This window comes from Pan paniscus, chromosome 7, assembly GCF_029289425.2.
Source record: "Pan paniscus chromosome 7, NHGRI_mPanPan1-v2.0_pri, whole genome shotgun sequence".
NCBI classification, from domain to species: Eukaryota; Metazoa; Chordata; class Mammalia; order Primates; family Hominidae; genus Pan; species Pan paniscus.
This window is the reverse complement of record NC_073256.2, coordinates 38,678,698-38,703,705: the sequence shown is the minus strand read 5'-3', so window position 1 is coordinate 38,703,705 and position 25,008 is coordinate 38,678,698. Positions and strand designations below refer to the sequence as shown.

The window sequence follows — 25,008 nt, the reverse complement described above, 5'->3', positions numbered from 1 at the left end:
CCCTAAAAGGCATACAAGCAGACAAGCAGACTCGAATTTGTTGAATGATTAAGCAAGGCCATATAGTACTGGTAGAATCCGAAAGAGAACTCAGGTCTACCCAGTTCTTCTTATGATTAAGCCTTTTCCTCTCCATCTCCTGAAAGCTGCCTTGAACTGGAGTGGGGAGAAATGGGAGGCTCCATGACAGCATGCCCTGTGCTTTCACCAGGTTTCTTTATATACAGGACATCCATGTGAGATTTTATGTGAAACAAGTTTTGGCTTGCTTCAAGCTGTATTTCACTATTTAGCACCCTCTTTTGCTCACAGCAGATGGGCTCTAGAGTTCCTGAAGAGGCCTGAAATGAGGAACGCTGGGGAGCACCTGTAGGAATGCTCAGCCCTGGATCAAACTACAGCATGCTGTAAGGGACAGTACCGAAAAGAATGACAAGGGCAGTGTGGAAGCCACGTCCCTGCAACACAAGGGCTGGTTCCCAATCCTGGTTATGATGCTCAGAGCTGTGAATTGAAGAGATGTGTGATTACGTATTTGCTTGTTGCTTTCCTCATTAGAAGACAGAGAGTCACTTTAGTTAACGTCCATTTAATTTAACATTTATTTTCATTTTATATCCAGATGTCACATTTTCTACATTAAAATATAATCATGCTGACTCCCCCAACCCCCACCCCTCAGAGAAAAAAGTGAAGAACTTTACACAACATGAAAGATGGAATGCACGGAGTAGGGAAGTTGCTATTGCACCCAAGTAACAAAGAACACAGAGAGACCAACAGGACGCATGGCAGAACTGCATAGAAGATCGCTCAGGGCTCACGTCAGGAAGGCGCAGGAATTCAGAAAACTCTAAAGCTTGGAAATGCTATCGTTTGTGCCACAAAGATTACCCTGAAAAGGTAGAGGGAGGTCAAAAAGCAGAACCAAATTGGGGATTTTCAAAGGCTGCTCTCTAACAGAGTTTAAAATATCCGTAAACGTAAGTGCTTCTGCTCCCTCCCCTTGCCTTCAGCATCTGGTAAACACTTTAGAAACTTAAACCACTGTTAGCATGTCAGAATGTAGAAAGGCTGTAGGTTTTTCTTTCTTCTCATCTTGTACCCCAAACAACAACTCTACTGGCGACTGTAATCACGTGACTCCTCTGCTTGGAAACCCAGTAAGGATCACCAAGACAAGGGGTCTCACTGCTACCAGACAGATACCAGCTGTGCAAAAAGTTGCAGGATTCTGTGTATTATTTGGAGAGGGAGAGCTGTAAGACACAGGAATCCCAATACGTAAGTACTAAAGAGAAAAAGAAAACTCCTTTCACTCATCTATTCATTATATAGGAAAGAGCAAATAGACAGTCAAAACCATCTGCTTCGAGCAGCAGCACAGCCCAGCAATACAGGCACACCAACAAACCGAAAGCAAACACTCAGGAAAGAGCCTCTTGGCCCTTCTCAAAGGAGACTTCTTTCAGACTGGATCTTGCCCCTAATGTAGAGACCAAAGCATTATAACTTCAGAGACTGGTACCCTTGAGGGAGTTGAGAGGTAAGGTCTAAGAGACCCAAATAACGAGACTGTTATCAGGTAACTAACTACTCCACTATGTACAATACATACAGCAATAAGAAAACGCCACTCCATCCCTGCAGCACTTTAAACATAGCACTGAGGACCCAGGTAGGGGGATATTTTAAGGTCTATTAGCAGTTTAAAACGTTGCAACACTGGCACAATATGTTACCTATTCTTTGTTTTTAATTACAGGGTAACATGGTAAACTCCAACACAAAGGTGGGAACCGGGAGTGCAAAAGGAATAAAGAAAACAGAACCAGTATTTCACAAGAGCGTGGAGCAATGCAGAAGCAGCAGCTAATGCTTTGCAGAGTCTCGAGGGTAAAATTCGCTGAGGGTGCTCTGAGGGATTCTCTTCAGCATTTCTTTGGGGAAGATTCGGAGTAGCTGCCAGCCAATGTCCAAAGTCTCAAAGACAGTGCGATTTTCGTAAGGACCTTAAAAAATTGAGATTGAATTAATAAATGCAAATGACTTCCAACTTAGCAGTGTTATCCAGTATATATTGTTATATGACTAGCAGTGTATTAAATAGATATTGAAAAAGAAAAGTTGGGACTCCCAAGACTAAATGAGAAGGATTGAGGAAAAGAAGGCACAGACGGTGAGTATCATAAGGAACCAGAGAAGAGGGAAGAGGCGGCTGGGCTGAGACAGGGAGCAGTCTTGTGGGAGAGGATGGTGAGACAGATCTGAGATTTGACAGCTGGGTAGGAAACTTGAGCAATGGAAACTAGAATCAATGTTTTGTCCAGAGATTAGTGAGAAAAGTCTCCCTAGCACAGAAGGTTCACACAAAGAGAAAAGGCTGAATTTGAAGGCGACTAACACAGATGCTCAGAAGGACATAAATGCCAGTCAAGCACCTGAATACACGCAACCCTCTCCAGAGTATCACTATCTGAAGGTCAGTGGTTTCCCAAGTTGTTAAAATTATTTTTGATGGCAGAATCATCCTTATCCCCACAAATAACTCTTATTCTTTGATTCCAAGGCTGGAGGTCTGGGTTCTTTTCTCTAGATGAAAACTTTATTTTGTTTAAGATATTCAGGTTCTGCATTAAAAAAATTCCAATAATCATGAATATTTTGGGGATTTGAATATTAATAATGTATCATATAACTGGAAAGGTGCACATCCTAAGTGTACAGCCTGATGCATTTATTCCAAAGTAAACACACCTGTTGTAACCACCGGTGTTAAGAGAGTATCACTAGCATTAGCAGGGGTGATGGGAGAGACCAAGCAAAACAGCTTGAAAATCCTGCCTATGCTATGTCATAAAAACCACTACAGGTTTTTTTAGTAGAGGGACAACCAATACAATTAGTAATATATTTACCCTGGCAATGGCACACAGAGAGTCAAGAAGAGTGGTGAAAAAGTTGGCACCAATGGCCAAGGGTGATGGGACAAAGGTTTGGACTAGGGCCTTTGGACTCAAGAGTGGTCAGAGACCAGCAGCTTCAACATCACCCAGGAGTTCACAGAAATGCAAAATCTCTGTCCCCACCAAGGTCTGCTGCATCTGAATCTGCACTTTAACAAGATCTCCAGCTGATTCAAAAGCATATTAAAGTTTAAGAAATACAGGACTAAGGTATTATAATGGGAATAAAAACTGAATAGGGTAAGATATTTCAAAGGAAAACAACACAAATTAGTAAATAATTGATCACTGGACAATAAGCAAAGAAGGTTAAGAATAATGCCCAGTTACTGAGCTTGGGTTAACTGGGACAATGATTATAGCAGAGGTAGATAAAAATTGAAAGGGCACTGCTAGGCAGGTCAGCTGGAAAAAAAACTTTGGTTCTGAGTACACTGAGCCTGAGGGGATGGTGGCATAAACAACAACGGTGTTCCTAAGGCAGCTGGAGATGTGGAATCAGAGGTCTGGACAGTGGGTAAAGGTCCACACATCATAGAGCCCACAGCACAGTGAAAAGTGGATGCTGGGAGGGAAAGCAGAAAGAACAGGTAACCGAGCTTTTTGGATTATTAACAATTAAGAGGCAGGAAGGTAAGAAATGAGAAAAAGAGATGAATATAGATGAATCAGGAAAGTCCCAAGCCCCAAATGTCAAAGCAGATCATTGCTAAGAAGTTAGCAGCAAGGAGAAATGGCAATGAAGTTGCACCGCAGAGGGGCTGGGAAGGAGGATTCAGAAGGGCGATGGAAGAAGGAAAACAGTGAGATGGTAGCTGAGTAACTGGAAAATCAAGTCAAGATCTCCCAAGATGTTTAGAAGGCAGAGGAGAAGCCAGAGGGTTAAGGCAGGCAGGTGACAGAGCCTCTTCTCTAACCAGAGAAATAACTATATAGAAACCAATGAGAATTTTCTTAGGCTTGGAAAGCAGTTTTCAAAATTACATATGAGGCTTTTTATGTTTGTAAGCCAACAGTCATCTTACCCTGAGCAATGAAGTTCCTCTCAAACTTCTGCAGAAATTCCAAGTAGAGAAGATCATCTGAGGTAAGGGCTTCTTCTCCAACGACAGCTTTCATGGCTTGCACATCCTTCCCAATAGCATAGCACGCATACTAAAGAGAAGAAAGGCGCCCATCAGCAGAGAGAAGCTCTCAAAATGTTCAGTCATCTGGGATATAGGAATGTACTGCTCTAGTTCTCCTCACAAGAGCCCATAGAAGGAATTTACAAAAACAATTCACATAAAATTCATATGAAAGTACCAGAAGGACTATATTCTCACTCAGAAAGGAGTCTTCAGGCAGACAATACACAAGACACTCCTAATGTTCTACAAAACGCACACTTCTTCAATATGTTAATGAGCTCAAAATTTATAGAGCACTTGAAAATCAGAACTCATAGTTAAACCATGGAGAAATCCATCTTGAAGTTCTATTCAAAAAAAATCTGTGATATCACTAAGTTTACCATTTCTACTTTATGGCCATAGTATTTTTCTTTATTTGTGTTAGTGTACAATCTTATATGAGTATAAAAATCAAGGATTTCAGAGCCTACATAAAACTGTATACTTTAGTGTTCTGGTGATGGCTTAATATGTTAAGCAAGAAATAGGTCAGAGTAGCCTTTCAGGAATACTCTATAATTAACATTAAAATTGCTAATAAAAAATTTAAACAACCTCATTGCTTGGCTTTTTATTTGGAAACTTGATAGCATTAGACATGGGTTTCAAGCTAATCTTGATCATTTGCATCTGTCCTTATGAGAAAAGGCTGCTTTGGTTCTAATGAATGATTATGTATTCCACATCAAGCCTACACTAAAATTCCATGTGGATGGGGAAGAGAGAAGTGGTAAGGGTGAAAGACAAGAGGTGTAAGACAGCAGAAACGTATCCATATTTTCAAACACCATTCTTAGAAGAATGTACGTACTAGCTGGTTAGATACATCGGCATGATCCTTCCTGGTCATCCCTTCTCCAATAGCAGACTTCATTAACCGTGATAGTGAGGGCAGCACATTGATAGGTGGATAAATCTTGGGTAGAATGAGAAGGGAAAAAATACTATATTTAAGTACAAAACTCAAGTTTTACTGGTAATAAAAAAACATTTGAAACTCATTATTACAACTTAAATCACAGAAAACTGCTGCATTTGTCTCCTAGATGAATCCTACTGTCTCTTCCCGGCAAGAAAAGGTAGTAAGAAACACTTTATAGCATAGCATTTCTTTCGAGAATCAAATCCAAAAAACTGTCATCTATAACACTGTACAAGACTATTTTACAAAACTCAACTTTCAACATCTGTTTGGTAAGTACTACCACATTATTGAGTCAAAATGGTCTTCTGAACTGACTCAAAAAAATTATACACAAAATAAAAAAAATTAACAATAATTCCTAAAAGCTGATTTTAGAAGTCAGCACCTACTAGAGAGGCATGGAAAAGTCATTTTTTTTCTATCAATAACAAGATTGGTAGATGATACCATTATGGAACAGAATTCCCAAAAAAGTTCTTGGAGACAAGTGACTCTGTTTTAAGACACAATAAAGAAAAGTGTTAAGAAGATTCTTAATTCTGGCGCTCTGCCGACACCAGAATTTAAGATAATAGAAATGACAATTTTATAACCATATTAAAAACAATTCAAGTTGATACTTTCTAAGCAAAGCAATTCCTAAGAGCAAAATCCAAGTCACTAAAGAATAATGGATGAGCAGGTCTGCAAGCTTCCCAGCACTGCTCCCGTCCAGTACCTGTCTGTTGTGCAGCTGTCTGTCCACATAGATCTGCCCCTCTGTAATGTAGCCAGTCAAGTCCGGGATGGGGTGAGTGATATCTACCAGAGGAAGACAGTTGGCATTAAGCATGGCATCTTTAGGTTACGAGTTTTAAAGCGGCCATCTCTCAGAACCAAACCCACAAAAAGTCCCTCTGTACTACCTATAACATTACTTAGAAGAGTGTTCTTAGAGTCATTTTCTGTGATGCTGCCAATGTTCTGTGTCTGTGCTGTGCAGTACGGTAGCCATTAGCAAAATGTGGCTATCTAACACTTGAAACGTGGCTAACAAAACTGAAAAACTTAATTTCAATTATTTCAGTTAACTTGAACTTAAACAGCCAAACGCGGCTAGCGGCAACCATACTGGCCAGTTTAGTTTGGTTGCAGCAGTTAGATGTGTGTTGGCTCTATGAGGTAACCTGGCTGCATTCATTAAAAATACTCTCTCCCCTAGGTAAGCGCTCTCCCCTCTCAATATAAGTAAAGTTTCATTTTAAACCCAAAGTTCCCTTATAGAAATTTGCCAACCTGATGTATACTGAGAACATTCTTAGTTCATAAGCTATGTCGGATGGATACACAACATTTCACCACGCAAAACGCAGACATATAGACAAGTAAACAACACTACACAGGCTGCACCAAAAAGGTCACACAAAGCAACACATTTCCAAATCTGTTAAATTACATCATTTTGTAGCTACTCCCTTGGAACAAATCATTTTCACGTCAGAGGCAGTACAGAGTAACAGTGTGAGTTATGAACTCAAACTGGGTCCTAAATCTATCACTTGCTAATCTCAACAAATCATTTTACCTCCCTGTGCCTCAAACAGCATCTGCCTCAAAGTTGCTATGAGGAGCAAATGAGTGAATATTTATAAAGCACTCAGAACAGTGCTCAATTACAGTCAGTAATAACTTACCGTATTTTGTAAAAGTGTTGTTCAAAAACTGAAATAAGGACAAAGAGGCAACACAGGAGAGGAATTCTGAATAGTCGTTCCCCACGAGCCACCCTGGGCACACACGCAGACAGGCATTGGAAAGTCATTTTTAACCAGCCCTTGGTTAAAAAAATCTGTCTCTAAGTTTTGTGGAGTTTACCACTTGTACTCCTCATGTGGCACTGAACATGGCCATCTTAAATTACTGGTGCACACACATAAAAAACATCCCCAATTAGACTGAGTAACTTACATTAAGTAGAGACCATAAATTCTTTTCAAAAATTCTTTACATTTAGAACAGTGTCCTGCAAACAGCAGGCACTCAATAGTACCTAATAAAGTTAAAAACTTAAATTATGAAGAAAATTGCTTTTCCTCCACAATAGGATAATAACTGTGGGTAATTTTCAAATGAAAAATGTTTTATTTAGGCAAATAACCAAGATAAACTCTTAGGGGATGTGTTCTCAAAATAACTTCAACTCGAAAAGGTAGATGGGTCTTCTCTCTCTTTAAAATGATTAGGTGTGTTATAATCCAAATACCAAAACTTACCATCATTAGGCATGGTTAGAATAGGGATTTGAGTAATCGAGCCGTTTCTCCCTTCCACTCGCCCAGCGCGTTCATATATCGTGGCTAAATCTGTATACATGTAACCTGGAAAACCTCGTCGACCAGGTACCTCTTCCCTGGCTGCTGAAACCTGACAGCAGGTCAAGCAGAAGAGTATCACGCACGATATTACAACAAGCTTGCTTACAACATGTTTGTTTCAACATGCCAAAGTACAAAGTTGAAAATCCCATCATGTTCATTTTAAATACTGTCCTTAAGAATGATTTAGAAAAATCTCCCGGCAACATAAATTCAAAGTATTCTGTAACAAAAATGTTGACAATGGGGCACCAGAAGGTTTCTGCTAAAATCGTATTGCCATAATGTAAGTTTTCAAATAGTTTGCTAGAAGAAAATCTGTTTGCAATTTTATAAATCAAAGGAAGTTAACTTTAAAACAGAAAAGATTCTTGGTTCACAAGATTTATTCCACGTGGTGAAACTAGCCATATTTATCTAACCTAATCCCAAAAAGGTCAAAAGGGAAGGAAATGTACACCAGGAATCATCTGCTGCGCTTTACAACATTATTTAACTTAATCCTCACAGCAACCCTATGAGGAAGGTGCTACCTCCAATTAACAGTTGGAATCAAGGGTCAGAAAAATTAAACAATTTCTGAAGGTCACAAAGTCAGGAGTCCATTCCACTGCACAAAATAAGAATGGTGATAAACGATCTTTCCCTTAGAGACATGGATACCAGACTACAGGTGTGCATGTTCACCTACAATCAACTAGAACCCTAAAGCATTATGAAATCCAGCTTCTAAGTGCTACTCTGATATCTTCAAAGGAGCGTGCTACAGCGGTGCTCCTCACAGCGCGGTCTGCAGACCAACTGTTATCAACACGCAATGATCACACAGAAAGCAAGATAAGCATTTAGAAACTTTCAGGGCAATTTGGCAGAATAATTTTATGCCTGTTGAATCTAACAATTCTAAAATCTGCATTTGTAAATTACATATATAGTTAAAATTTCACTTTTCTAATAACTCATTTTTATTGCATTTTACAAAAGTATTGGTCTGTGATGGATGGGGGAGAAAAACTAGTCCTTGACTAGAGTTAGTCTGAAACAGCAGTATAGCAGAGTAAGATATGGTGAGGGCACTGAGGGAATTTTAAGAAGCCTGTCTCTTCAGAATCTTTTTATGTGCTTAAAAAAGTAACTTACTCAAAATTTCAGTAACTTGTATTAGAACAAATACCCCAAAACTTCTAGGGGTAACTGTTATAATCTTTCTTTAAGAAGCAGGTCTCGATCTGTCACCCAGACTGGAGTGCAGTGGCACAATCAGCCCACCGCAGCCTCAAATTATTGGACTCAAGCTATCCTCCCACCTCAGCCTCCTGAGCAACTAGGATTACAAGTGTGTGTGCCACTACGCCCAGCCAATATCTTAATTTTTTTGTGGAGAAAGGCTCTTGCTATGTTACCCAGGCTGGTCTTGAACTCCTGATCCCAAGTGACCCTCCTGCCTTGGCTTCCCAAAGTGCTGGGATTACAGGAATGAGCTACCGTGCCCAGCCTGCTAGAATCTTCATATTTTTCCTAAATAAACACTGGGTTTTCTGAAGAAAAAAGTGCTGAAGAGAGTACTGTGAGAGTAGGGTCTTTATAAAATATTAACATCATTAAAAATGGAATTACAAAAAGGTTTAAAAATTAATAGTCTGGACAGAAACAGAACTTCCCGAGAGAGTAACTGAATAAACAGCTTGAATTATTTACTCCCTTTTACAATCATTTCTTAATCCATGGAGATAGTGACAGTATGATAAACAGGCTAACCATTTAAATCTTAACCTCTAATCACTTCTACCAAGTTGACAAAAAGGAAGTAGTTTCCTTTCTGATTTATTAAGGCATTCTATTAATATATGAACAGTGGAATTAAAAAACCATAAAGAATGAAAACTTGCAAAGTGACAAGTTAACCCTGAAAATTAACCAATTTTGTTTAACTGAGGGAAAAACATGAACAACTTACCTCTCGAAGTGCTTCAGCATAAGAACTCATGTCTGTTAGAATAACCAATACATGTTTCTCACATTGGTAGGCCAGAAATTCAGCTGTGGTTAGAGCCAGGCGAGGAGTGATAATTCGCTCAATGCTGAAAGGGAACATTAAGTCTTAGGCCACTCAAACCAAAAGACCAAAAAGAAAACACAAAAAGAAATGATTCTGGAAATAACAGTACAATTCCCCTTTTAAAGTTTTAAATAAATTGAGGAGAGTAAAGCAGTTGTTACTTTACAAATTCTTAAGTAAGGTATTAACAGTTATTTATAAATGTCCCAAATTTCTCAGTTGCATGGTTTCTCAACACTGGGGTGGGGCAGGGAGGTAGGAAGGAGAGAGAGAGGAAACAAATGAAAGCCAGATTTTTGAGGTAAGAGGAAAAAATCACTTACAGAGAGTTGATTGTGTATTAGGTAATTTATAAGTATGATCTCATTTAATATGCAAAACAACTCCATGAGACAAGTATCAGCTGTCACATCTTATGAGCTTCAGAACCTAAGTAATTTGCCCAGTGCCAGATAACTACCAAGAAGCAGGGCTGGACTTTAAATACAGGGTTACCTCATTGTTAGGTCCAAATGCTGCTATTACCACATTTTACCTCCCCAACCTTAAGAAACACTTTTGATCCCGAGTCTGGGCCACAGAAAGAAATAGCTCTGTTACTTACGTTGGGTCATTAGCCAAGTTCAAAAAGAGGCAGACATTGTCCATTGAGCCATTTTCTTCAAAGTCGGATTTGAAGAACCGGGCAGTTTCCATGTTTACCTAAATAACAATAACTTCATCAGTGCTGGGAGAAGAAAAATCCTTAACATTTATTTCTGATGAAACCCAAGCTACAGATTTGAATTGTACCTTCTTTTAAAACCTCAAGTACCCCAAAAATCTTCACAAAAACCAACAGAACAAAGAGCCGGTTTGGGGCACAAACAATATTATTCTTAAATTTCAAATTAGTCAAATGCCAAATTTTAGTCCTTAATTTGGCCAAAATGCCAGATTGCAAATTCTTTACCTAAAGAAAAATTCAACTATATATGTACAGCTTACTACAATGTTCTCACGACACAAGCAAAATTTTATATATCATACTAAAACAAAAATAACTTCTACTTACACCCATAGCAGCAAATACAATTGCAAAATTTTCCTCACTGTAGTCTACTACATCTTTGGATTTCTTTACCAAACCAGCCTGGCGACAGATCTGAGCTGCAATCTGATGAACAAAGTAGAAGAATTCAGTTGAAATCTAAAATAACATTTCTACAACAAAATAACTTTTACTGTAAACTTTTTGGAATCGTAATCATAAACGAAACCAGGATGTTTTAGGGTATTCATTCAACAAAACTATTTTGTACTTTTTGCAAAGATATGCAAGGGTAAGCAAGAAGACATGTGCAGAAATAAAGATGTGAGGTAAGTGGATTATACAAACAATAACACTGAGTATTTATTTTGAAAACCCTTTATTCGGTTTCTCAGTAACAGTGATGCATTATAGAAATTCTTGTCTGCTAAACTTCATAGGAAACCGATCCTAGTCCTCACCTCATTGTGCGGTAGCCCAGCAGCAGAGAAGATAGGAATTTTCTGCCCCCTAGCAATACTGTTCATCCCATCGATGGCCGAAATGCCAGTCTGAATCATTTCCTCTGGGTAGATTCGACATTGAGGGTTGATTGGCTGACCTAATGTATTTCCAAAAAGGAAAATTTCAACAAGTTGCCACATTATTCATGAATGAAATTAGATATCATATCAAATTAAAAGAAAAGAAAAAGCACCAGAAGACCAGAACTACATAAAGCATCTCTTTACTACAAAAAAAATCAGTTATTTTTCAAATATGAAACTTGAAATAATTTTTTCCTTTACTCTTTTGTAGACTCACAAAACATAGGGTAATAGAATTCAAGTTCCTAAAGTAAAATAAAGATATAGCAAATAAGAGAGAAGTCCTAATTTCAAATTCATGGTTTTACCATATACATTTCAGATATATCCTAGATATTTTACAGTATCTTAAGATATTAATACATAAAATTTTACGATAATTTCTAAGAAAATATAATTAAATAATAAAATAATTTATAACCTATGGACCGTGTTGCCTATCTACTTTAAGTGATATCACAAAAAACACACTCTATCTGGCAAAGTTACAAGACAGAGTGAGGTTATTTTCTCCCAAACACAGCAATCCATCTACTGTCCCTACCCATGATATCAAGGAAGTCTTCGGCCAGTACAACAGGACCTCTGTCAATGGGTTTTCCCGATCCATTGAATACCCGACCTAGAAATCAGTAAGAAGACAGGACAGAGTAGATGCTGACTTTCAAATGTTCATAATTTTTAAAAGACATTACGGAAATATGTTTAAAAGGAAACAGATCTCGGCTTAGAATGAATAATATCCATTTACCGAGCATATCCTCAGACACCGGTGTTCGGAGAATATCCCCAGTAAACTCACAGGACGTTTTCTTAGCATCTATACCTGAAGTCCCTTCAAATACCTATCAAGAAAAAGAATTAATGAGAAGGGTAAAAGTAATTTAGATCACGGGCATTTACATTTTATTTGTCTGTTAAACAGCCCTTATAATGTAAAACCCATGAATGTATACTACTTTTGATATAATCAGCAAAGAAATATGATAATAAATCAAATTGTCAACCTTTAGATCAAGGGTTCATGCCTACAGGCCAAATTCGATAAGCAAGCAAAGCATGTTTATATATATACACATATATAAATATCAATATATAAATATATATGTGTTTATATATATATATTTTTTTAAAGGGTTGTTTCAAAAAAAAGAAAGAAAGAAAAAGAAGAATATGTAGAAGAATTTAGTTGGCCCCACAAAGCCTAAAAGCTTTACTCTCTGGCCCTTTACAGAAATCTTGCCAATCCCTGCTTTAGGCTATTTTTAAGGGGAACATGTTATTTCAGAAAATTGCCATTACCCATAGTGAGGTAACATTTTAAAACTAGGAACTGTATGAGATAATTTAAAGGAAGAAACTCAGACAGATATCCTTTTGGTTTCATCACATCATCAGTGAATTCTGCTTTTCATCTCTCTCCTTCTACATGACTACTTAATTTTATCCATTTAAAAAAAGCCACTTACTAGTGTTGCTATCGGACTAAGTGACACTGAGCAAAAAAACATGCAATAATAATTTTTTTCCCTGCAGCCGGTATCCAATCTCTAAAGACTCTAAAAACACTTAGGCAATGATCATCACAGAAAGAAACAAGCAGTGTTCCCTATGTGTAGGCAACTAGGAAACAGTTCAGCTGGCCAGCTGAAACTTACCTGAACTACTGCCTTGGAACCACTAACTTCCAGAACTTGCCCACTTCTCTTTGTGCCATCTGGTAAGGTCAAATGGACAATTTCAGCATACCTGGGAAACTAAAGAGAAAAAAATAAAGGATCAATATCCGACATTTTACAAGCCCCCCAAATTACTACACATGCTCTGTCTCTCCCATATTGTGTCTGAATATGCAACCCTCTACTCTTCACAGACACAGGTTTTTGCTGAGAGCTTTCAATACCCTCAGGTAGTTTAAGTCCTTACAGCAAACATCACTGTCACATATACTAGCAAACAAAGCATAAGGTACAGAAGAAGGGTCTTAAATCCATGAAAACATGGGAATTAAATGTATTGCTTTTCCTCTGCATGCATATTTTATAGTTTTGAGGCTACAGAAAAGTACAGATAAACATGTTCCCACCACCTAGAAATGATGATTGCTTTCTAGGCTGTGTGTGTAATCAACTGTGTGCTCCAGATGTGGTTGAGAGGGGAAGAATAAAATGTTACTAAATAGGCTACGTGCGGTGGCTCACGCCTGTAATCCCAGCACTTTGGGAAGCTAAGATGGGCAGATAATCTGAAGTCAGGAGTTCGAGACCAGCCTGGCCAACATGGTGAAATTTTATTTTTAATTTTTTAAAAATAAAAAATTAGCCAGGCATGGTGGCACAGGCCTGTAATCCCAGCTACTCAGGAGTCTGGGGCAGAACTGCCTGAGCCGGGGAGACAGAGGTTGCAGTGAGCCAAGATCGTGCCACTGTACTCCAGCCTGGCTGACAGAAAAAGACTCTGTCTCAAAAAAAAAAAAAAAAAAAAAGTTACTAAATAATAATTACTATTATAATAAGATAATGCTTACGTCTCATCCTCAATCTAGTTCTCCTAACAAGATATATATTCCTCTAATCCATTTTTACTCTTTAAAAAGACATGTCTCCAAAAAATGAAGTTTGGTGATTTACATAAATGGCAACATACTAATCATTCCGCAATTTGTTTTTCACTTGACCTGATATTAACATGACATTTGTCATGTTAATACTTATTTTATCAACATAATTTATTGAAAGATGCATCATTATTTTGTGTGATGTGAAAAGAGAAACCTGCCAATTAAACTATGATGTGCCATTGCTTTAAGACCCTTTGGAGATATGGGCACCTTAGTATTAATGTTAAAACAGAGCAGATATAGTTAAATCAGATAACTACACTACATTTCATTCAGCTGTTCTTCTACCAGTGGAGTTCTAGGTTGTTCCAAATTTACACTAGCACAGAAATGTCACAATGAGCATTCTTGTATGGGGCTCCTCATACAAGTATGCCAGAATTTCCCAAAGCCATTTGGTGGGCCACATACAGGCCATGCCTATTTTCTGCCAAATTAACTCTGCAAAGGAACCTTATTAATTTACACTCTCCCTAGCTATATAAAAAAAGTATCCTTTCCCTCCATCTTTGCCAATCTATGCTTTTAAAAGTAATTTTTGCCATTTTAATAAAAACAGCATCGTTTTAGTTTGCATTTTCCTGACTTGTACCAATACTGAGGAACTTCCCATGCTTATCATTGTCAATTATTCATTCATATTACTGATAAGTCAGACTTCATTTCCTATGAACTGCTTATTAATATCCTTTTTTACTTATCAAGTAAATCCTTATTCATTTATAGAAGTTTTATAGATTCTCTATATTAATCCTCGTACAAATATCTTTTCTTACTCTCCTTCCTATCTTTTAACTTTGCTTATGGTATCTTTTCATACAAAAGTTTTAACACTTTTTTTTTTTATACTTTAAGTTTTAGGATACATGTGCACAACACTTCTTACGTAATAAAACATACTGTGGTCCTTTACAAATTTATGTCTTTTGTGTCTTGTTTGGAAAACAGCCCGAAGTCATAAAAACGGTCTTTTCTTTTTTATTTTATTTTTTATTATTATTATACTTTAAGTTTTAGGGTACATGTGCACAATGTGCAGGTTAGTTACATATGTATACATGTGCCATGCTGGTGTGCTGCACCCAAAACCGGTCTTCTGTATTGTCTTCTATTAGACTTATGTTTCCTTTTCTATATTTAGATCTTTAATTCATCTGGACTTTTGGTAACTAATTTTATATTTCTCATTTTTATATGGGAAACCAACTGCCCTAACAATATTCTGAGCAGCACAGTGTCCCCCATGGCCTTGTAATGTTGATTTACCAAGTCGAATTCTCATGTGTGAAGAGTTGATTTCAGGGCCTTAAATTTTGTTCCACTGTTATATCTACTTATTACTGAACCAAATCCTCATTTTTAATTACTCTTCCCTGATTGTGTTAATTGGGGAGAATTGAGTCTTTTCCTTCATGAACATGGAATCTTCACTTATTTTAGGTCTTCTTTTATGGTCTTTCACAATGTTTTATAGTTTTCTGTAAATAGTTACTCTGGCATACAGAACACTAAAAATTTTTGTAAACTGATCCTGTATCCACTACCTTGTTTGCTACCATTGTTTCTAATTGTCTGCCACTGGATGACTTGGGTTTTCTGATTCATTAATCAGATTATCAAGAAATGATGATGGCGGTTCCTTTTCCCTTCTAATCCCTTTGTACCTTAATTTCTTTTCCCCATAGCACTGGGTAAGTTTTTAGCAGAAAGATGGATAGTGATGCTGAGTGAGGATTGGAAATTTCAGCCCCATCCCCTGACTTCCTGACAGACTAGCGGTACTGGAAATTGACTAATCACCGCTGCTAAGGACTTGACCAGTCATGCTTAGGTCTTCAAAAAAAATCCTAACTGAGGGTGTTTGGAGAGTTTCTGGGTTCGGCAGCAAGAATGCATCCATGTGTCAGGAAGGTGGTCCACCCCGGCTCCACGGGGACAGAAGCTTCTGTGCTCGGGACTCTTCAGGGCCTCACTCTATGATCATCTCTTCAGCTGGCTATTCGTTTGTATCCTTTAATATACCCTTAACAGTAGTGGTAATATTAATATACTAATATACCCTAAATCAGTAATAGTAAGTAAATGGTTTTCCTGAGTTCTGTAACCTATTCTAGCAAATTATCAAACTTCAGAAGGGAATCTTCAATCTGTAGCCGAGTTGGACAGTAGCTGTGGGTAACCTGGGGACCCACTACTTTTGATTGGCATCTGAAGTGGACTGCAGTCTTGTGGGACTAAGCCCTTGACCTATGGGGTACACACAACTCTTTGCAGTGAGTGTCAGAACTGAGCTAAATTGCAGGGCATCCAATAGGTGTTCACCAAAGAACTGAATTGTTATAGGAAAAAACACAAACATCTGGTGTCAGAAGTGAAGTACATACTGAGAACAGCAGTAGAGAGGAAATAGTTATTTTCCTTTCACTGATTTCAATGGGACTGTTTATAGAATCTTCTAAGTACTTGGTTTGCTGCAGGTTGTGGTAGATACTCACTAAGAGGTTAAAAGTTTGTTATATTCCTTATTTTCGAAGAGGCTTTTTAAAAAATGAGTAATTTCATCAAATTTTTTTTCTGTATTTATTGAGAAGAATATAAGCTTTTTCTAGTTTAATCCATGAATGTGTTGAATTACATTGTTAAGATTTTCTAATATCAAATTATCTACTTTTGCTGATATTTTACATAGGTATTTTGCTAATATCTAACATGAATGCATTAAGAATTTTGGAATCTGTGTTTATAAAAGTGAGAACAGCTATTTTTCTTTTCTAATACTATCCTTTTTCTGGTTTGGACTCAAAGATACTTTAACTTCACAAAATTAGTTGGCAGCAGTGCTTCATCTTCTTCTATTCTGATATAATTTGCCTGAGATTATCTGTTCCTTGATCCTATATGTTTTATGTTAAAAACAAAAGCCAAAATCTAAAATCAAATCACTATAAATCTCATAGTCTAAATAGATTTTTCTAAAACTACATAAAAATGATTTACCAGTCTTCCCTCACCTATAACTACAACCCAATGTAACATTCAATGAAACTTTTTTAGGTCTCTTAAAATTACTTCCTCAGAGACGGTTTCTAAGTCCTTCCCAGTATCATCTTTCACAGCACCCTAACTGACTCTTCACAGCGCGTACCAATGAGACATTGATACTATATCTGCATCTCCACTATACTATGCTCAACTAGGGGAGACCCCATTCTCGTTGGCCACCATTATATTTTCTGTACTGGGCTCAGCACTTAACACAATTGAGCCCAAATATTTTTTGAGCTGTTTCAATAATATACTTACTAATATTTAAAAAATTTATATTTTAAAAATGAGTCCAAAAGTTTATTTAACAAAGAATATAGAAAACAATTAAAATATAAAGAAACAAAGCTTCCTAATATTTTCCTCAGAAAACAAAAGAGGAGGCTGTATTCTTTTACAAAACGTTAATGGGCACCTGCCTAAATCTTGTACAACTTCAGTTTGATTATGGCTTTGAATCAATCTGCAGCACATATCAAACTGTAGTCAGGAGGTAAACTCACTAGGTTTCATCTTGAGATTAGTTTCTACAGGTGCCTTATCATACAGAAAGATATTACCTCAGTGATAAAGCAGAAGAGGCAATGCACTTTGCCCTTTCTTTTAAGAAGTGTTTCTCAATGTATTTTCTACTTCCAGAGGGGTCACATGCCAAGCACAAATGCATCATTAACCTCTCTCAACAAACTAGTAATTGTATGCCTCTCCCTGACCCACCCCCGTAACCAATGTACAATTACTGTTCTAGAAAACACATTATGGAAATTATTTTCTTGGATGATATTTTGGTCAAACAGCTCAGGTAAAAATCTTAGCCCAGGGTATCTGATAGCCCAGGGTATCAGGGTATCTGGGCTTTAGACTGACTGACACTCAGTCTGAAGTATGGCTTAAAAATCATAACAAAAATTTAAAGCATACTAAATAGGACTTAATGCCACATTTTTAACTACATAAATAGACCAAAACAGATAGTGGTATTACCTTAACATGATCTAAGATCACTAGTGGACCATTGACTCCAGATACTGTCTTGTATGCTGGAAAGAAATACAGAAGAGTCAGTTTTAGTCAAATAGCACAAAAGCTTAAATTAGCTCTCTGGCATTACCAAAAATCCTTTCTACGTTATCATGTCTATTAGAATACGGTACACTCAAATAGCTACAAAATTTTTCAATGCATTTATAAACTACGTCTGTGCCTATACAACTTTTCATAATCCACTGTCATCCAACCAAAAATATTTTGAATCCTTAGTAAGTCATTGTTGTAAGCACCAAGCATACAAAAACAAGACACAGAAAGAAAGACTCTGCTTGTCTTCAAAAGTTCAGTCTTATGCGAGGGGGTGGAGTTAGAATGTGACGAGATAAGGGCTCTAACTATGGCCTGCACAGGGTTTGTGGGAGCACAGCAGAAACAGGGGAATAGTTCTCACCTCAGGGAGAAAAGTAAAAACTTTATACAGGACACAGCATTTAGCTAAGTAGATGAGGAAAGGGAATCCTTAATGTTAAGCAGAAGTGACAAAAGTCACAAAGGAAATTGGAGAAATTGTATAGCCTGCAAGGTAAAAAGCCACAATTAAATGGTGTCATAAAAACTAGGGGAAAAGAGCTTTTGAAGGACGGAGTAGGCAATGGAAAGAAAGGCCAGGGGGTCAAACAAGATAAGAAAAGGATCCTTTTAAAAAAAGTCAAACGTTACTGCCAGGTTAGAGACTGTTGTTTTCCACTGCAAAGTGCGCCCTAGGAATAAACTGCTAACTCTACCCCAGCAGGTCCTACCCAAAGCCCTCACCTATCACACCTGCATGGCAAGTGAAATGGGGATCAGGTATAAGAACACTCAGGGGAGAGTAATTCTACCAGACACCTACAAAATTCACTAAATTTCATAAGCAGAACAACTGAAAAAAAATACATGAACTAAAGTTTTGAAGAAAATTTACTATAAGGCCTAAAATAATTAACATGAAGCTGTCTAGCAAGTGGGAATTTTTCACTTGCTTGATTTCTTTTGAGGTCTTATAATGAGCTTGCACAGAGATTCCTGGCACAGATGTGGACTCCCAAGCATGAGGAAACCATTTACTAACCAGTCTGTCCACTCAAGTGGCTTTGGAATTTAAAATTACAATTCCTTCAGCCTCAGGCGGGGAAGCCAGAGCCCTGGTACAAATGCTGGGACAGAGCAGACAGCACCGTCAGGGCTTCCATCTTTCCTGCTAACAGGACGTTTAAATCCAGACATCACATATTTGCTTGAATACATCAGTAACTGTACTGCAACTGTCTCAATAGAGGCCCCCCAACTGAACTGTATTTTTTTTTCCCCACTTTAGATAAAAAGCAAGCTACTTGGATGGATGGTCATGTGAAAGGATTAATCATTCCCCTAGATTACTAGAAAGACCCCATTTGCCACATTTTCTGCCACTTTAATGAAAACCATCCCTACTGTTTTAAAATGATTGAATACTCTTAAAAAACATAATTCCAACCCTTTAAAAGATTTCTTCATTGTTCTCATTTTAAAAAGACTCCCAGCATTTTTTTTACAATGGCTTTCTAAAATTGCCACGTGGAAATGGAAAGTGAGCTACATTAGAAATATGTTTTCTTGAAACCAGTTTTCAGAAATGCAGAAATGTAGACCTTTCCAAAACCTTTACCAAACAGCTGGGGTGAGGGAGGGGATATGGTATTGAGATTTATGATTAACTGTTTTGAATAAAATGCAACATCAGTAAAATACACCAGGTTCTTAAAATTCTCTTTATTTTTTCAACAAGATTGTATCTCCTTTATAGGTCTGATTTCTACAACAATACTGCTTTAGAATCTCATGTTTAAAATTCAAGCTCATTCCAAACTATGAAATTTTGCCAGTCACGAGCAAAAGTATGACCAAGAAAAAGAAACACTAGTCATAGCTTTTCCTGGAAACAGTGAATCAAATTGACATCTACTACAGAAGACAAGATTCTACTTCATCAAAAGTCTCTAAATTTGCAACAACGTATCCAGCCTTTTAAAAAGTTAGTAAGTAACCTTGCAAGTTAATTGATAACACCATCATACATTTAATAAGTACTTTTCAGGAATTCTCATTTAATCTCCGTAACAGACAGAGTTAGCTATCATTATTCTAAGTTTTAGAAGAGAAAAATTATTCTCAGAGAAATTATTGTGTCTTGCCCAAGGACACAAGTAACCAGCCCAAGGATCTGAATGTGTACACTCTAGCTCCAAAGCCACTTATTCTTTGACTCTACTACAGCCTAAATTCTAAAACTGAACTGGTTCATTTTTTGTGGTATGGTATCTTGTAAGAATTATGAAGCGATACCACCCAAAACAATTTCACAAGCCTGCAATTTTAGGTATGCAAAACAGGTTTTTACTTTTTAACGCGCCAGGCAATAAACTTCATCCCCAGTGTGGCAGTACTGACAGGTGAGGCCTCTAAGAGGGGACTGGGTCATGAGGGCTCTGCTCTCATGAATGGATGAATCCATTCATGGGTTAATGAATTATCACGTGAAGGGAACTGGTGGCTTTACAAAAGGAAGAGAGACCTGAGCTAGTGCCCCCACATTCTCAGCCCCCTCACCATGTGATGCCCTGAACCACCCTGGGACTCTTTCAAGTCCCACCAGAAAGAAGGCTCTCACCAGATGCGGCCCCTCCACTTTGGCCTTCCCAGACTCCAGAACTTTAAGAAATAAATTCCCTTTCTTTATAAATTACCCAGTTTCAGGTTTTCTGTTAAAAGGAGCAGAAAATGGCTAAGACAGTAGGCAAGGCTGATGCACCCTAAGGAAACTAAGGCCCTGATAAGTTTGTTTTTAAATGGGGGAGCCAGGCTTCTAACTGTTTTGTTTTTCTTTAATCTTAGGATTGGTACTCTATGACCCTTATAATATTTCTGGCCTTAGTCTTCAGTACAATTAAAAAGTATGGAGATCATACAGCTTCTAGCACTTGGACTACAAGTGGGGACAAAAAGACAATTTGTATAAAACTACAGCTCTTTTCCATGGTACTAAAACTATCTGCAAAGAAAACCAAGCAGAATGATAACAAACACTACCTTTTATCTCTAGATTTATCCAGGCTTCCTCACCATTACCATTAACAGCCCAAAACAGAGATACCAGTTTAAACTATGGCTGTCAAAGACATTAAGTTGCCCTTCAAAAAAGGCAAAAACCCATTTGTAAATTACCTAAATATTTCTATTTACCTACATATTGACCACTCCTCTCCAAATGAACAAGAATTTGAGTCCGTAGGTGTGTGAATGGGGGATAATCAGAACTTCTGACAACACAGAAGATATATGCTTATATTACCTTAACATATTTTACAACCAAAATGTCCTGGCTTTGATTCTGAACTATCATATGAGCCAGACAAGTATTTACGAAGTAACATCTAAAACCCAAAATCTACACGGGTTTTAAGGAGCACATATTTTATCAGATGACATCCTCTTCCTCCTGCAGGATAGGAGATTGCTCAACACTAGTAACACCACTTAATGATTATGAAATACTCAGAAAAAAAAGTTGACAGCCATTGCATAATAAGTGTCCTAGTCTTTTAGCCTCTGCCTTATTAGCAAAACAAAAACCCAGAGCAATCATCTTCCCTTGTACAAGAAGAGTAGAGATCTGCATGATGAGCAGTGAACACCTGAAGAAGAGGTTCTAGGAAAAAAGCAAGAAGATTCCTATTTTGACTTTTTGCAGGGCTAGCTCTGCTTTATGATATAAGAAACTTAAGGCCAGTTGATCTAGGGTCTCAAGAAAAATGGAGATGACCAAATTCAAAATACATAGCACCCGAAAGCTCTATGTATGTTGTTGAATCTTTTAAGAGAAAATCAAGTTTTCATTCCTTGTGACTTCAGAAATTCAACTAAAATGCTCAAGATAATTTCCTAATTTCAAGCCTGAATATGTTTTCCATTTCTTTTAAAAGTCCTATAATCTTGAAGCTATTTTTAAAAAGGATCTAATTTGCACAGTGGAACTGTCAACATTACTCCATTTCTTCATTCAAAAAACAAAGCTTTTTGAGTTTAAATGCAAGTTACACAATTACAAGGCACATTCTATGTGTCAGGCACTGTGCTAGGCAGTGGGGACACAAAAAGGATCTCTGACTTCTTAAGGTTCAGTGTGAAGCTTTAGGCTGGGCGCAGCAGCTCACACCTGTAATCCCAGCACTTTGAGAGGCCACGGCGGGCGGATCTCTTGAGCTCAGGAGTTGTAGACCAGCCTGGGCAACATGAGGAAATCCCATCTCTACCAAAAATAAAAAATAAAAATTAAAAAAAAATTAGCTGGAGATAGTGGTGTCCGTCTGTAGTCTCAGATACTTGAGAGGCTGAGGTGGGAGGATCGCTTGAGCATGGGATGTGGAGGTTGCAGTGACCTGAGCTCACACCACTGCACTCCAGCCTAGGCAACAGAGTGAGACCCTGTCTCAACACACACACACACACACACACACACACACACACACACACTAACTATAATTACATGTCCCCTTAAATGATAACATCAATCAAGTCACAAAAATTTACAATCAATTTACAAAAATTAAGAGGTTGGCTGGGCGTGGTGGTGGCTCATGCCTGTTATCCCAGCACTTTGGGAGGCCTAGGTAGGCGGATTGCCTGAGCTCAGGAGTTCGCCACCAGCCTGGGCAACACGGTGAAACCCCGTCTCTACTAAAATACAAAAAATTAGCCGGGCATGGCGGCGTGCGCCTGTAGTCCCAGCTACTCGAAAGGCTGACGCAGGAGAATTGCTCGAATCTGGAAGGCGGAGGTTGCAGCGAGCCTAGATCGCGCCACTCTGCACTCCAGCCTGGGTGACAGAGCGAGACTCCATCTCAAAAAAAACAAAACAAAACAAAACAAAAAAAACCCACAAAAATTAAGAGGTTAATCAATATTTATTCAGAAGCAATTAAAACTTTTGAGTAGAATAAAAAATATGGCAAAATAATAAGATATTCAAATGCTGTTAGTTGTTAGCCTAAGTATGATATCATTTATGCTTTTTAGAATAACACGGATATATAAGTGAAACTCAACTCGACCGGGCATTTCAACTCCCTGCTCTGATTCCACCCATGTTCACAATCTATCCACTGAATTATTCGAGCAAGGAGTTTAAATGCAAGTTACACAATTACAAGACACATTCTATGTGTCAGGCACTGTGCTAGGCAGTGGGGACATAAAAAGGATCCCTGACATCTAACAGTTGAGTGTGAAGCCCTATGCTACAACAGTTTTGTCAAGAATAACGTCTGGAAAAATCCCTCAACAACTGGGTAAGTACATACAAACCATGGAGAAATCATATTCATCTCTCTTAAAGGTTTACAATCTTAATCATGGAGTACTCTTTAAACAACGTTATTTCAGTTGATATTCTCTGAATTGACACTGAATGATTAATTATATGGAAACTGACTACTGCACCTTTATAACCTTTTTTGAGAGGCACCACTAATGTCTATCTGTTCTACCCAAAGAAAGGCAATGCATACAAACGCAATTAATAAAAGAGAATGTGTAATTCGTAGGTATAAATTTATTGCCAAGGTTTGCATAAAAATGCAACATCTGCCGATTTCCTGAAGTAGCTACTTCAGCTCAGATAAGCCCCAACATACATTTTCTAATTCGAACAATTCCCAGTTACTGTAAAAGGCACATCTCAGCAATCCACCGAATCAAATATTTTCCTTTTTCTTCACACTGCAGTGCTATCACATGACCCAGTGACAGATCAGGATGTGGATTAGTCAGGCTTCAGATCGCCCGGACTAACACCCTTCATCTGAAATCCTTTTTAATCAGTCGGCCACCTAGAGACAGACACTCTGGCAATTAACCAGTGAAAATGCAGTCTCACCACCTGGGGAAACATCATGTGCTTTTCCCAGTTTTTTAAAAAGTTTATTTCGAGGGCTCATTGCCAGTTCCGAAGAAAGCTGTGAAGAAGTTGGATGCTACACAACTGCATTCTCTAGTAATCAAGAACCATTTCTTTTGGAATTGCTGAGCTATCCACTTAAACCTAGTTCATTAAGGCCTTTTTATTTAAAAAATCACAACATTTAAACAAGCCTATGCACACACCACCTATGGGCAAAGCCACCTGGCTTCCCCAAAGAACCCTGCACTCAACCAAGTTTGGTTAACTGGTCAGTAAATGAAGAGGCAACGGTAGAAAAAGGCCCAGCGAGAATTTAAGAACCTGGATTTTTAGTCCCTGCTCTGCCAATAATTAAGTGTCTGAAGCATGGCAAATCCTACCCCTTCCAGAACCTTAGGCTTCTCACCTGTAAAATGATAGGGTTGGACTGGATGACCTGCAAGGTACTTTTCAGCTCTAGCGTTCTCTGATATCTAGGTGTCCTTCTGTGGAGCAGCCCCTCCACCAAACACCAAGCCACATCTCCCTCTGGCTACTGGCCTGACCTCCATCCACGAAAGGCCTGACCACGTCAGCGAAGGCTCTACCGTCTGCCCTCCGCAGGAGTTGAAGACCCCATTGAGGTCCTCACCAGGGGGAGGGGAGAAGGGGCGTTCCCTCGACCCCTAGATATCCAAATGAAGTCAGGGGAAGATTAAGATCGGAGTGACAAGAAGTGGCCCTCGGGGACGGGAAGCAAGTGCCTAAGAAGGCTCCAGCCTAGGGAAGCTGGGGAGGGGAGGGGGTAGGGCAAGAGCCAGGAGCCCAGCAACCCCAGGAAAAAGTTCCCGCTGGTGCTCTTGCCCTCAGCCCATCTCCTGGAAATATTAGGTACAGGCAAATCTCCTTCTAAAGAGACAAGTGGGTCAGGGTCGGAGGGGAGACGCGGGAGGGAAAAACAAATCCTACCCCCTACCCGCTGGCTAAGCAGGTGACTGGGAGCAAAGGGCTAGGCTAGGGAGCAAAGACCGGAGACGTATTACTCTCTGATACTCACTGAGGCGAGGCTGGGAGAGGTAGTTCCGACTGACTGCCAGCGCCTGCTCCCGAGCTCCCACCGCCGGCCCACCGGTGGGCACGGGTAGCTCGGGTGCGGCCCCGTTGACAATTCCCCGCATCGCCCGCAGCGCCATCTTGTCTCCTCTGTCCCGACTGGCCCAGCAGCGACGCCGCGCACGCGCAGATATACCAAGGCAGCCCGCGGCCCGAGGCTCCGCCCATGCGCGCTGCGGCGCCCCGGCCTC

The 25,008-nt window shown here is 38.8% G+C and overlaps 1 protein-coding gene across 1 annotated transcript; it reads right to left on the bottom strand.

The window, feature by feature from the left end:
• Positions 1–584: 584 nt before the first annotated feature.
• On the bottom strand, positions 585–25,008 carry ATP6V1B2 (ATPase H+ transporting V1 subunit B2). The gene is made up of 14 exons (XM_003823624.5): positions 24,762–25,008; positions 17,743–17,798; positions 12,752–12,850; positions 11,845–11,938; positions 11,638–11,715; positions 10,968–11,107; positions 10,531–10,632; positions 10,081–10,178; positions 9,375–9,498; positions 7,316–7,466; positions 5,782–5,864; positions 4,950–5,054; positions 3,992–4,121; positions 585–2,012 (listed from the first exon to the last, which is right to left on the bottom strand). The coding sequence occupies exons 1-14, from the start codon at positions 24,895–24,897 to the stop codon at positions 1,873–1,875; spliced, it is 1,536 nt and encodes a 511-aa protein (XP_003823672.3). The 5' UTR covers positions 24,898–25,008; the 3' UTR covers positions 585–1,872.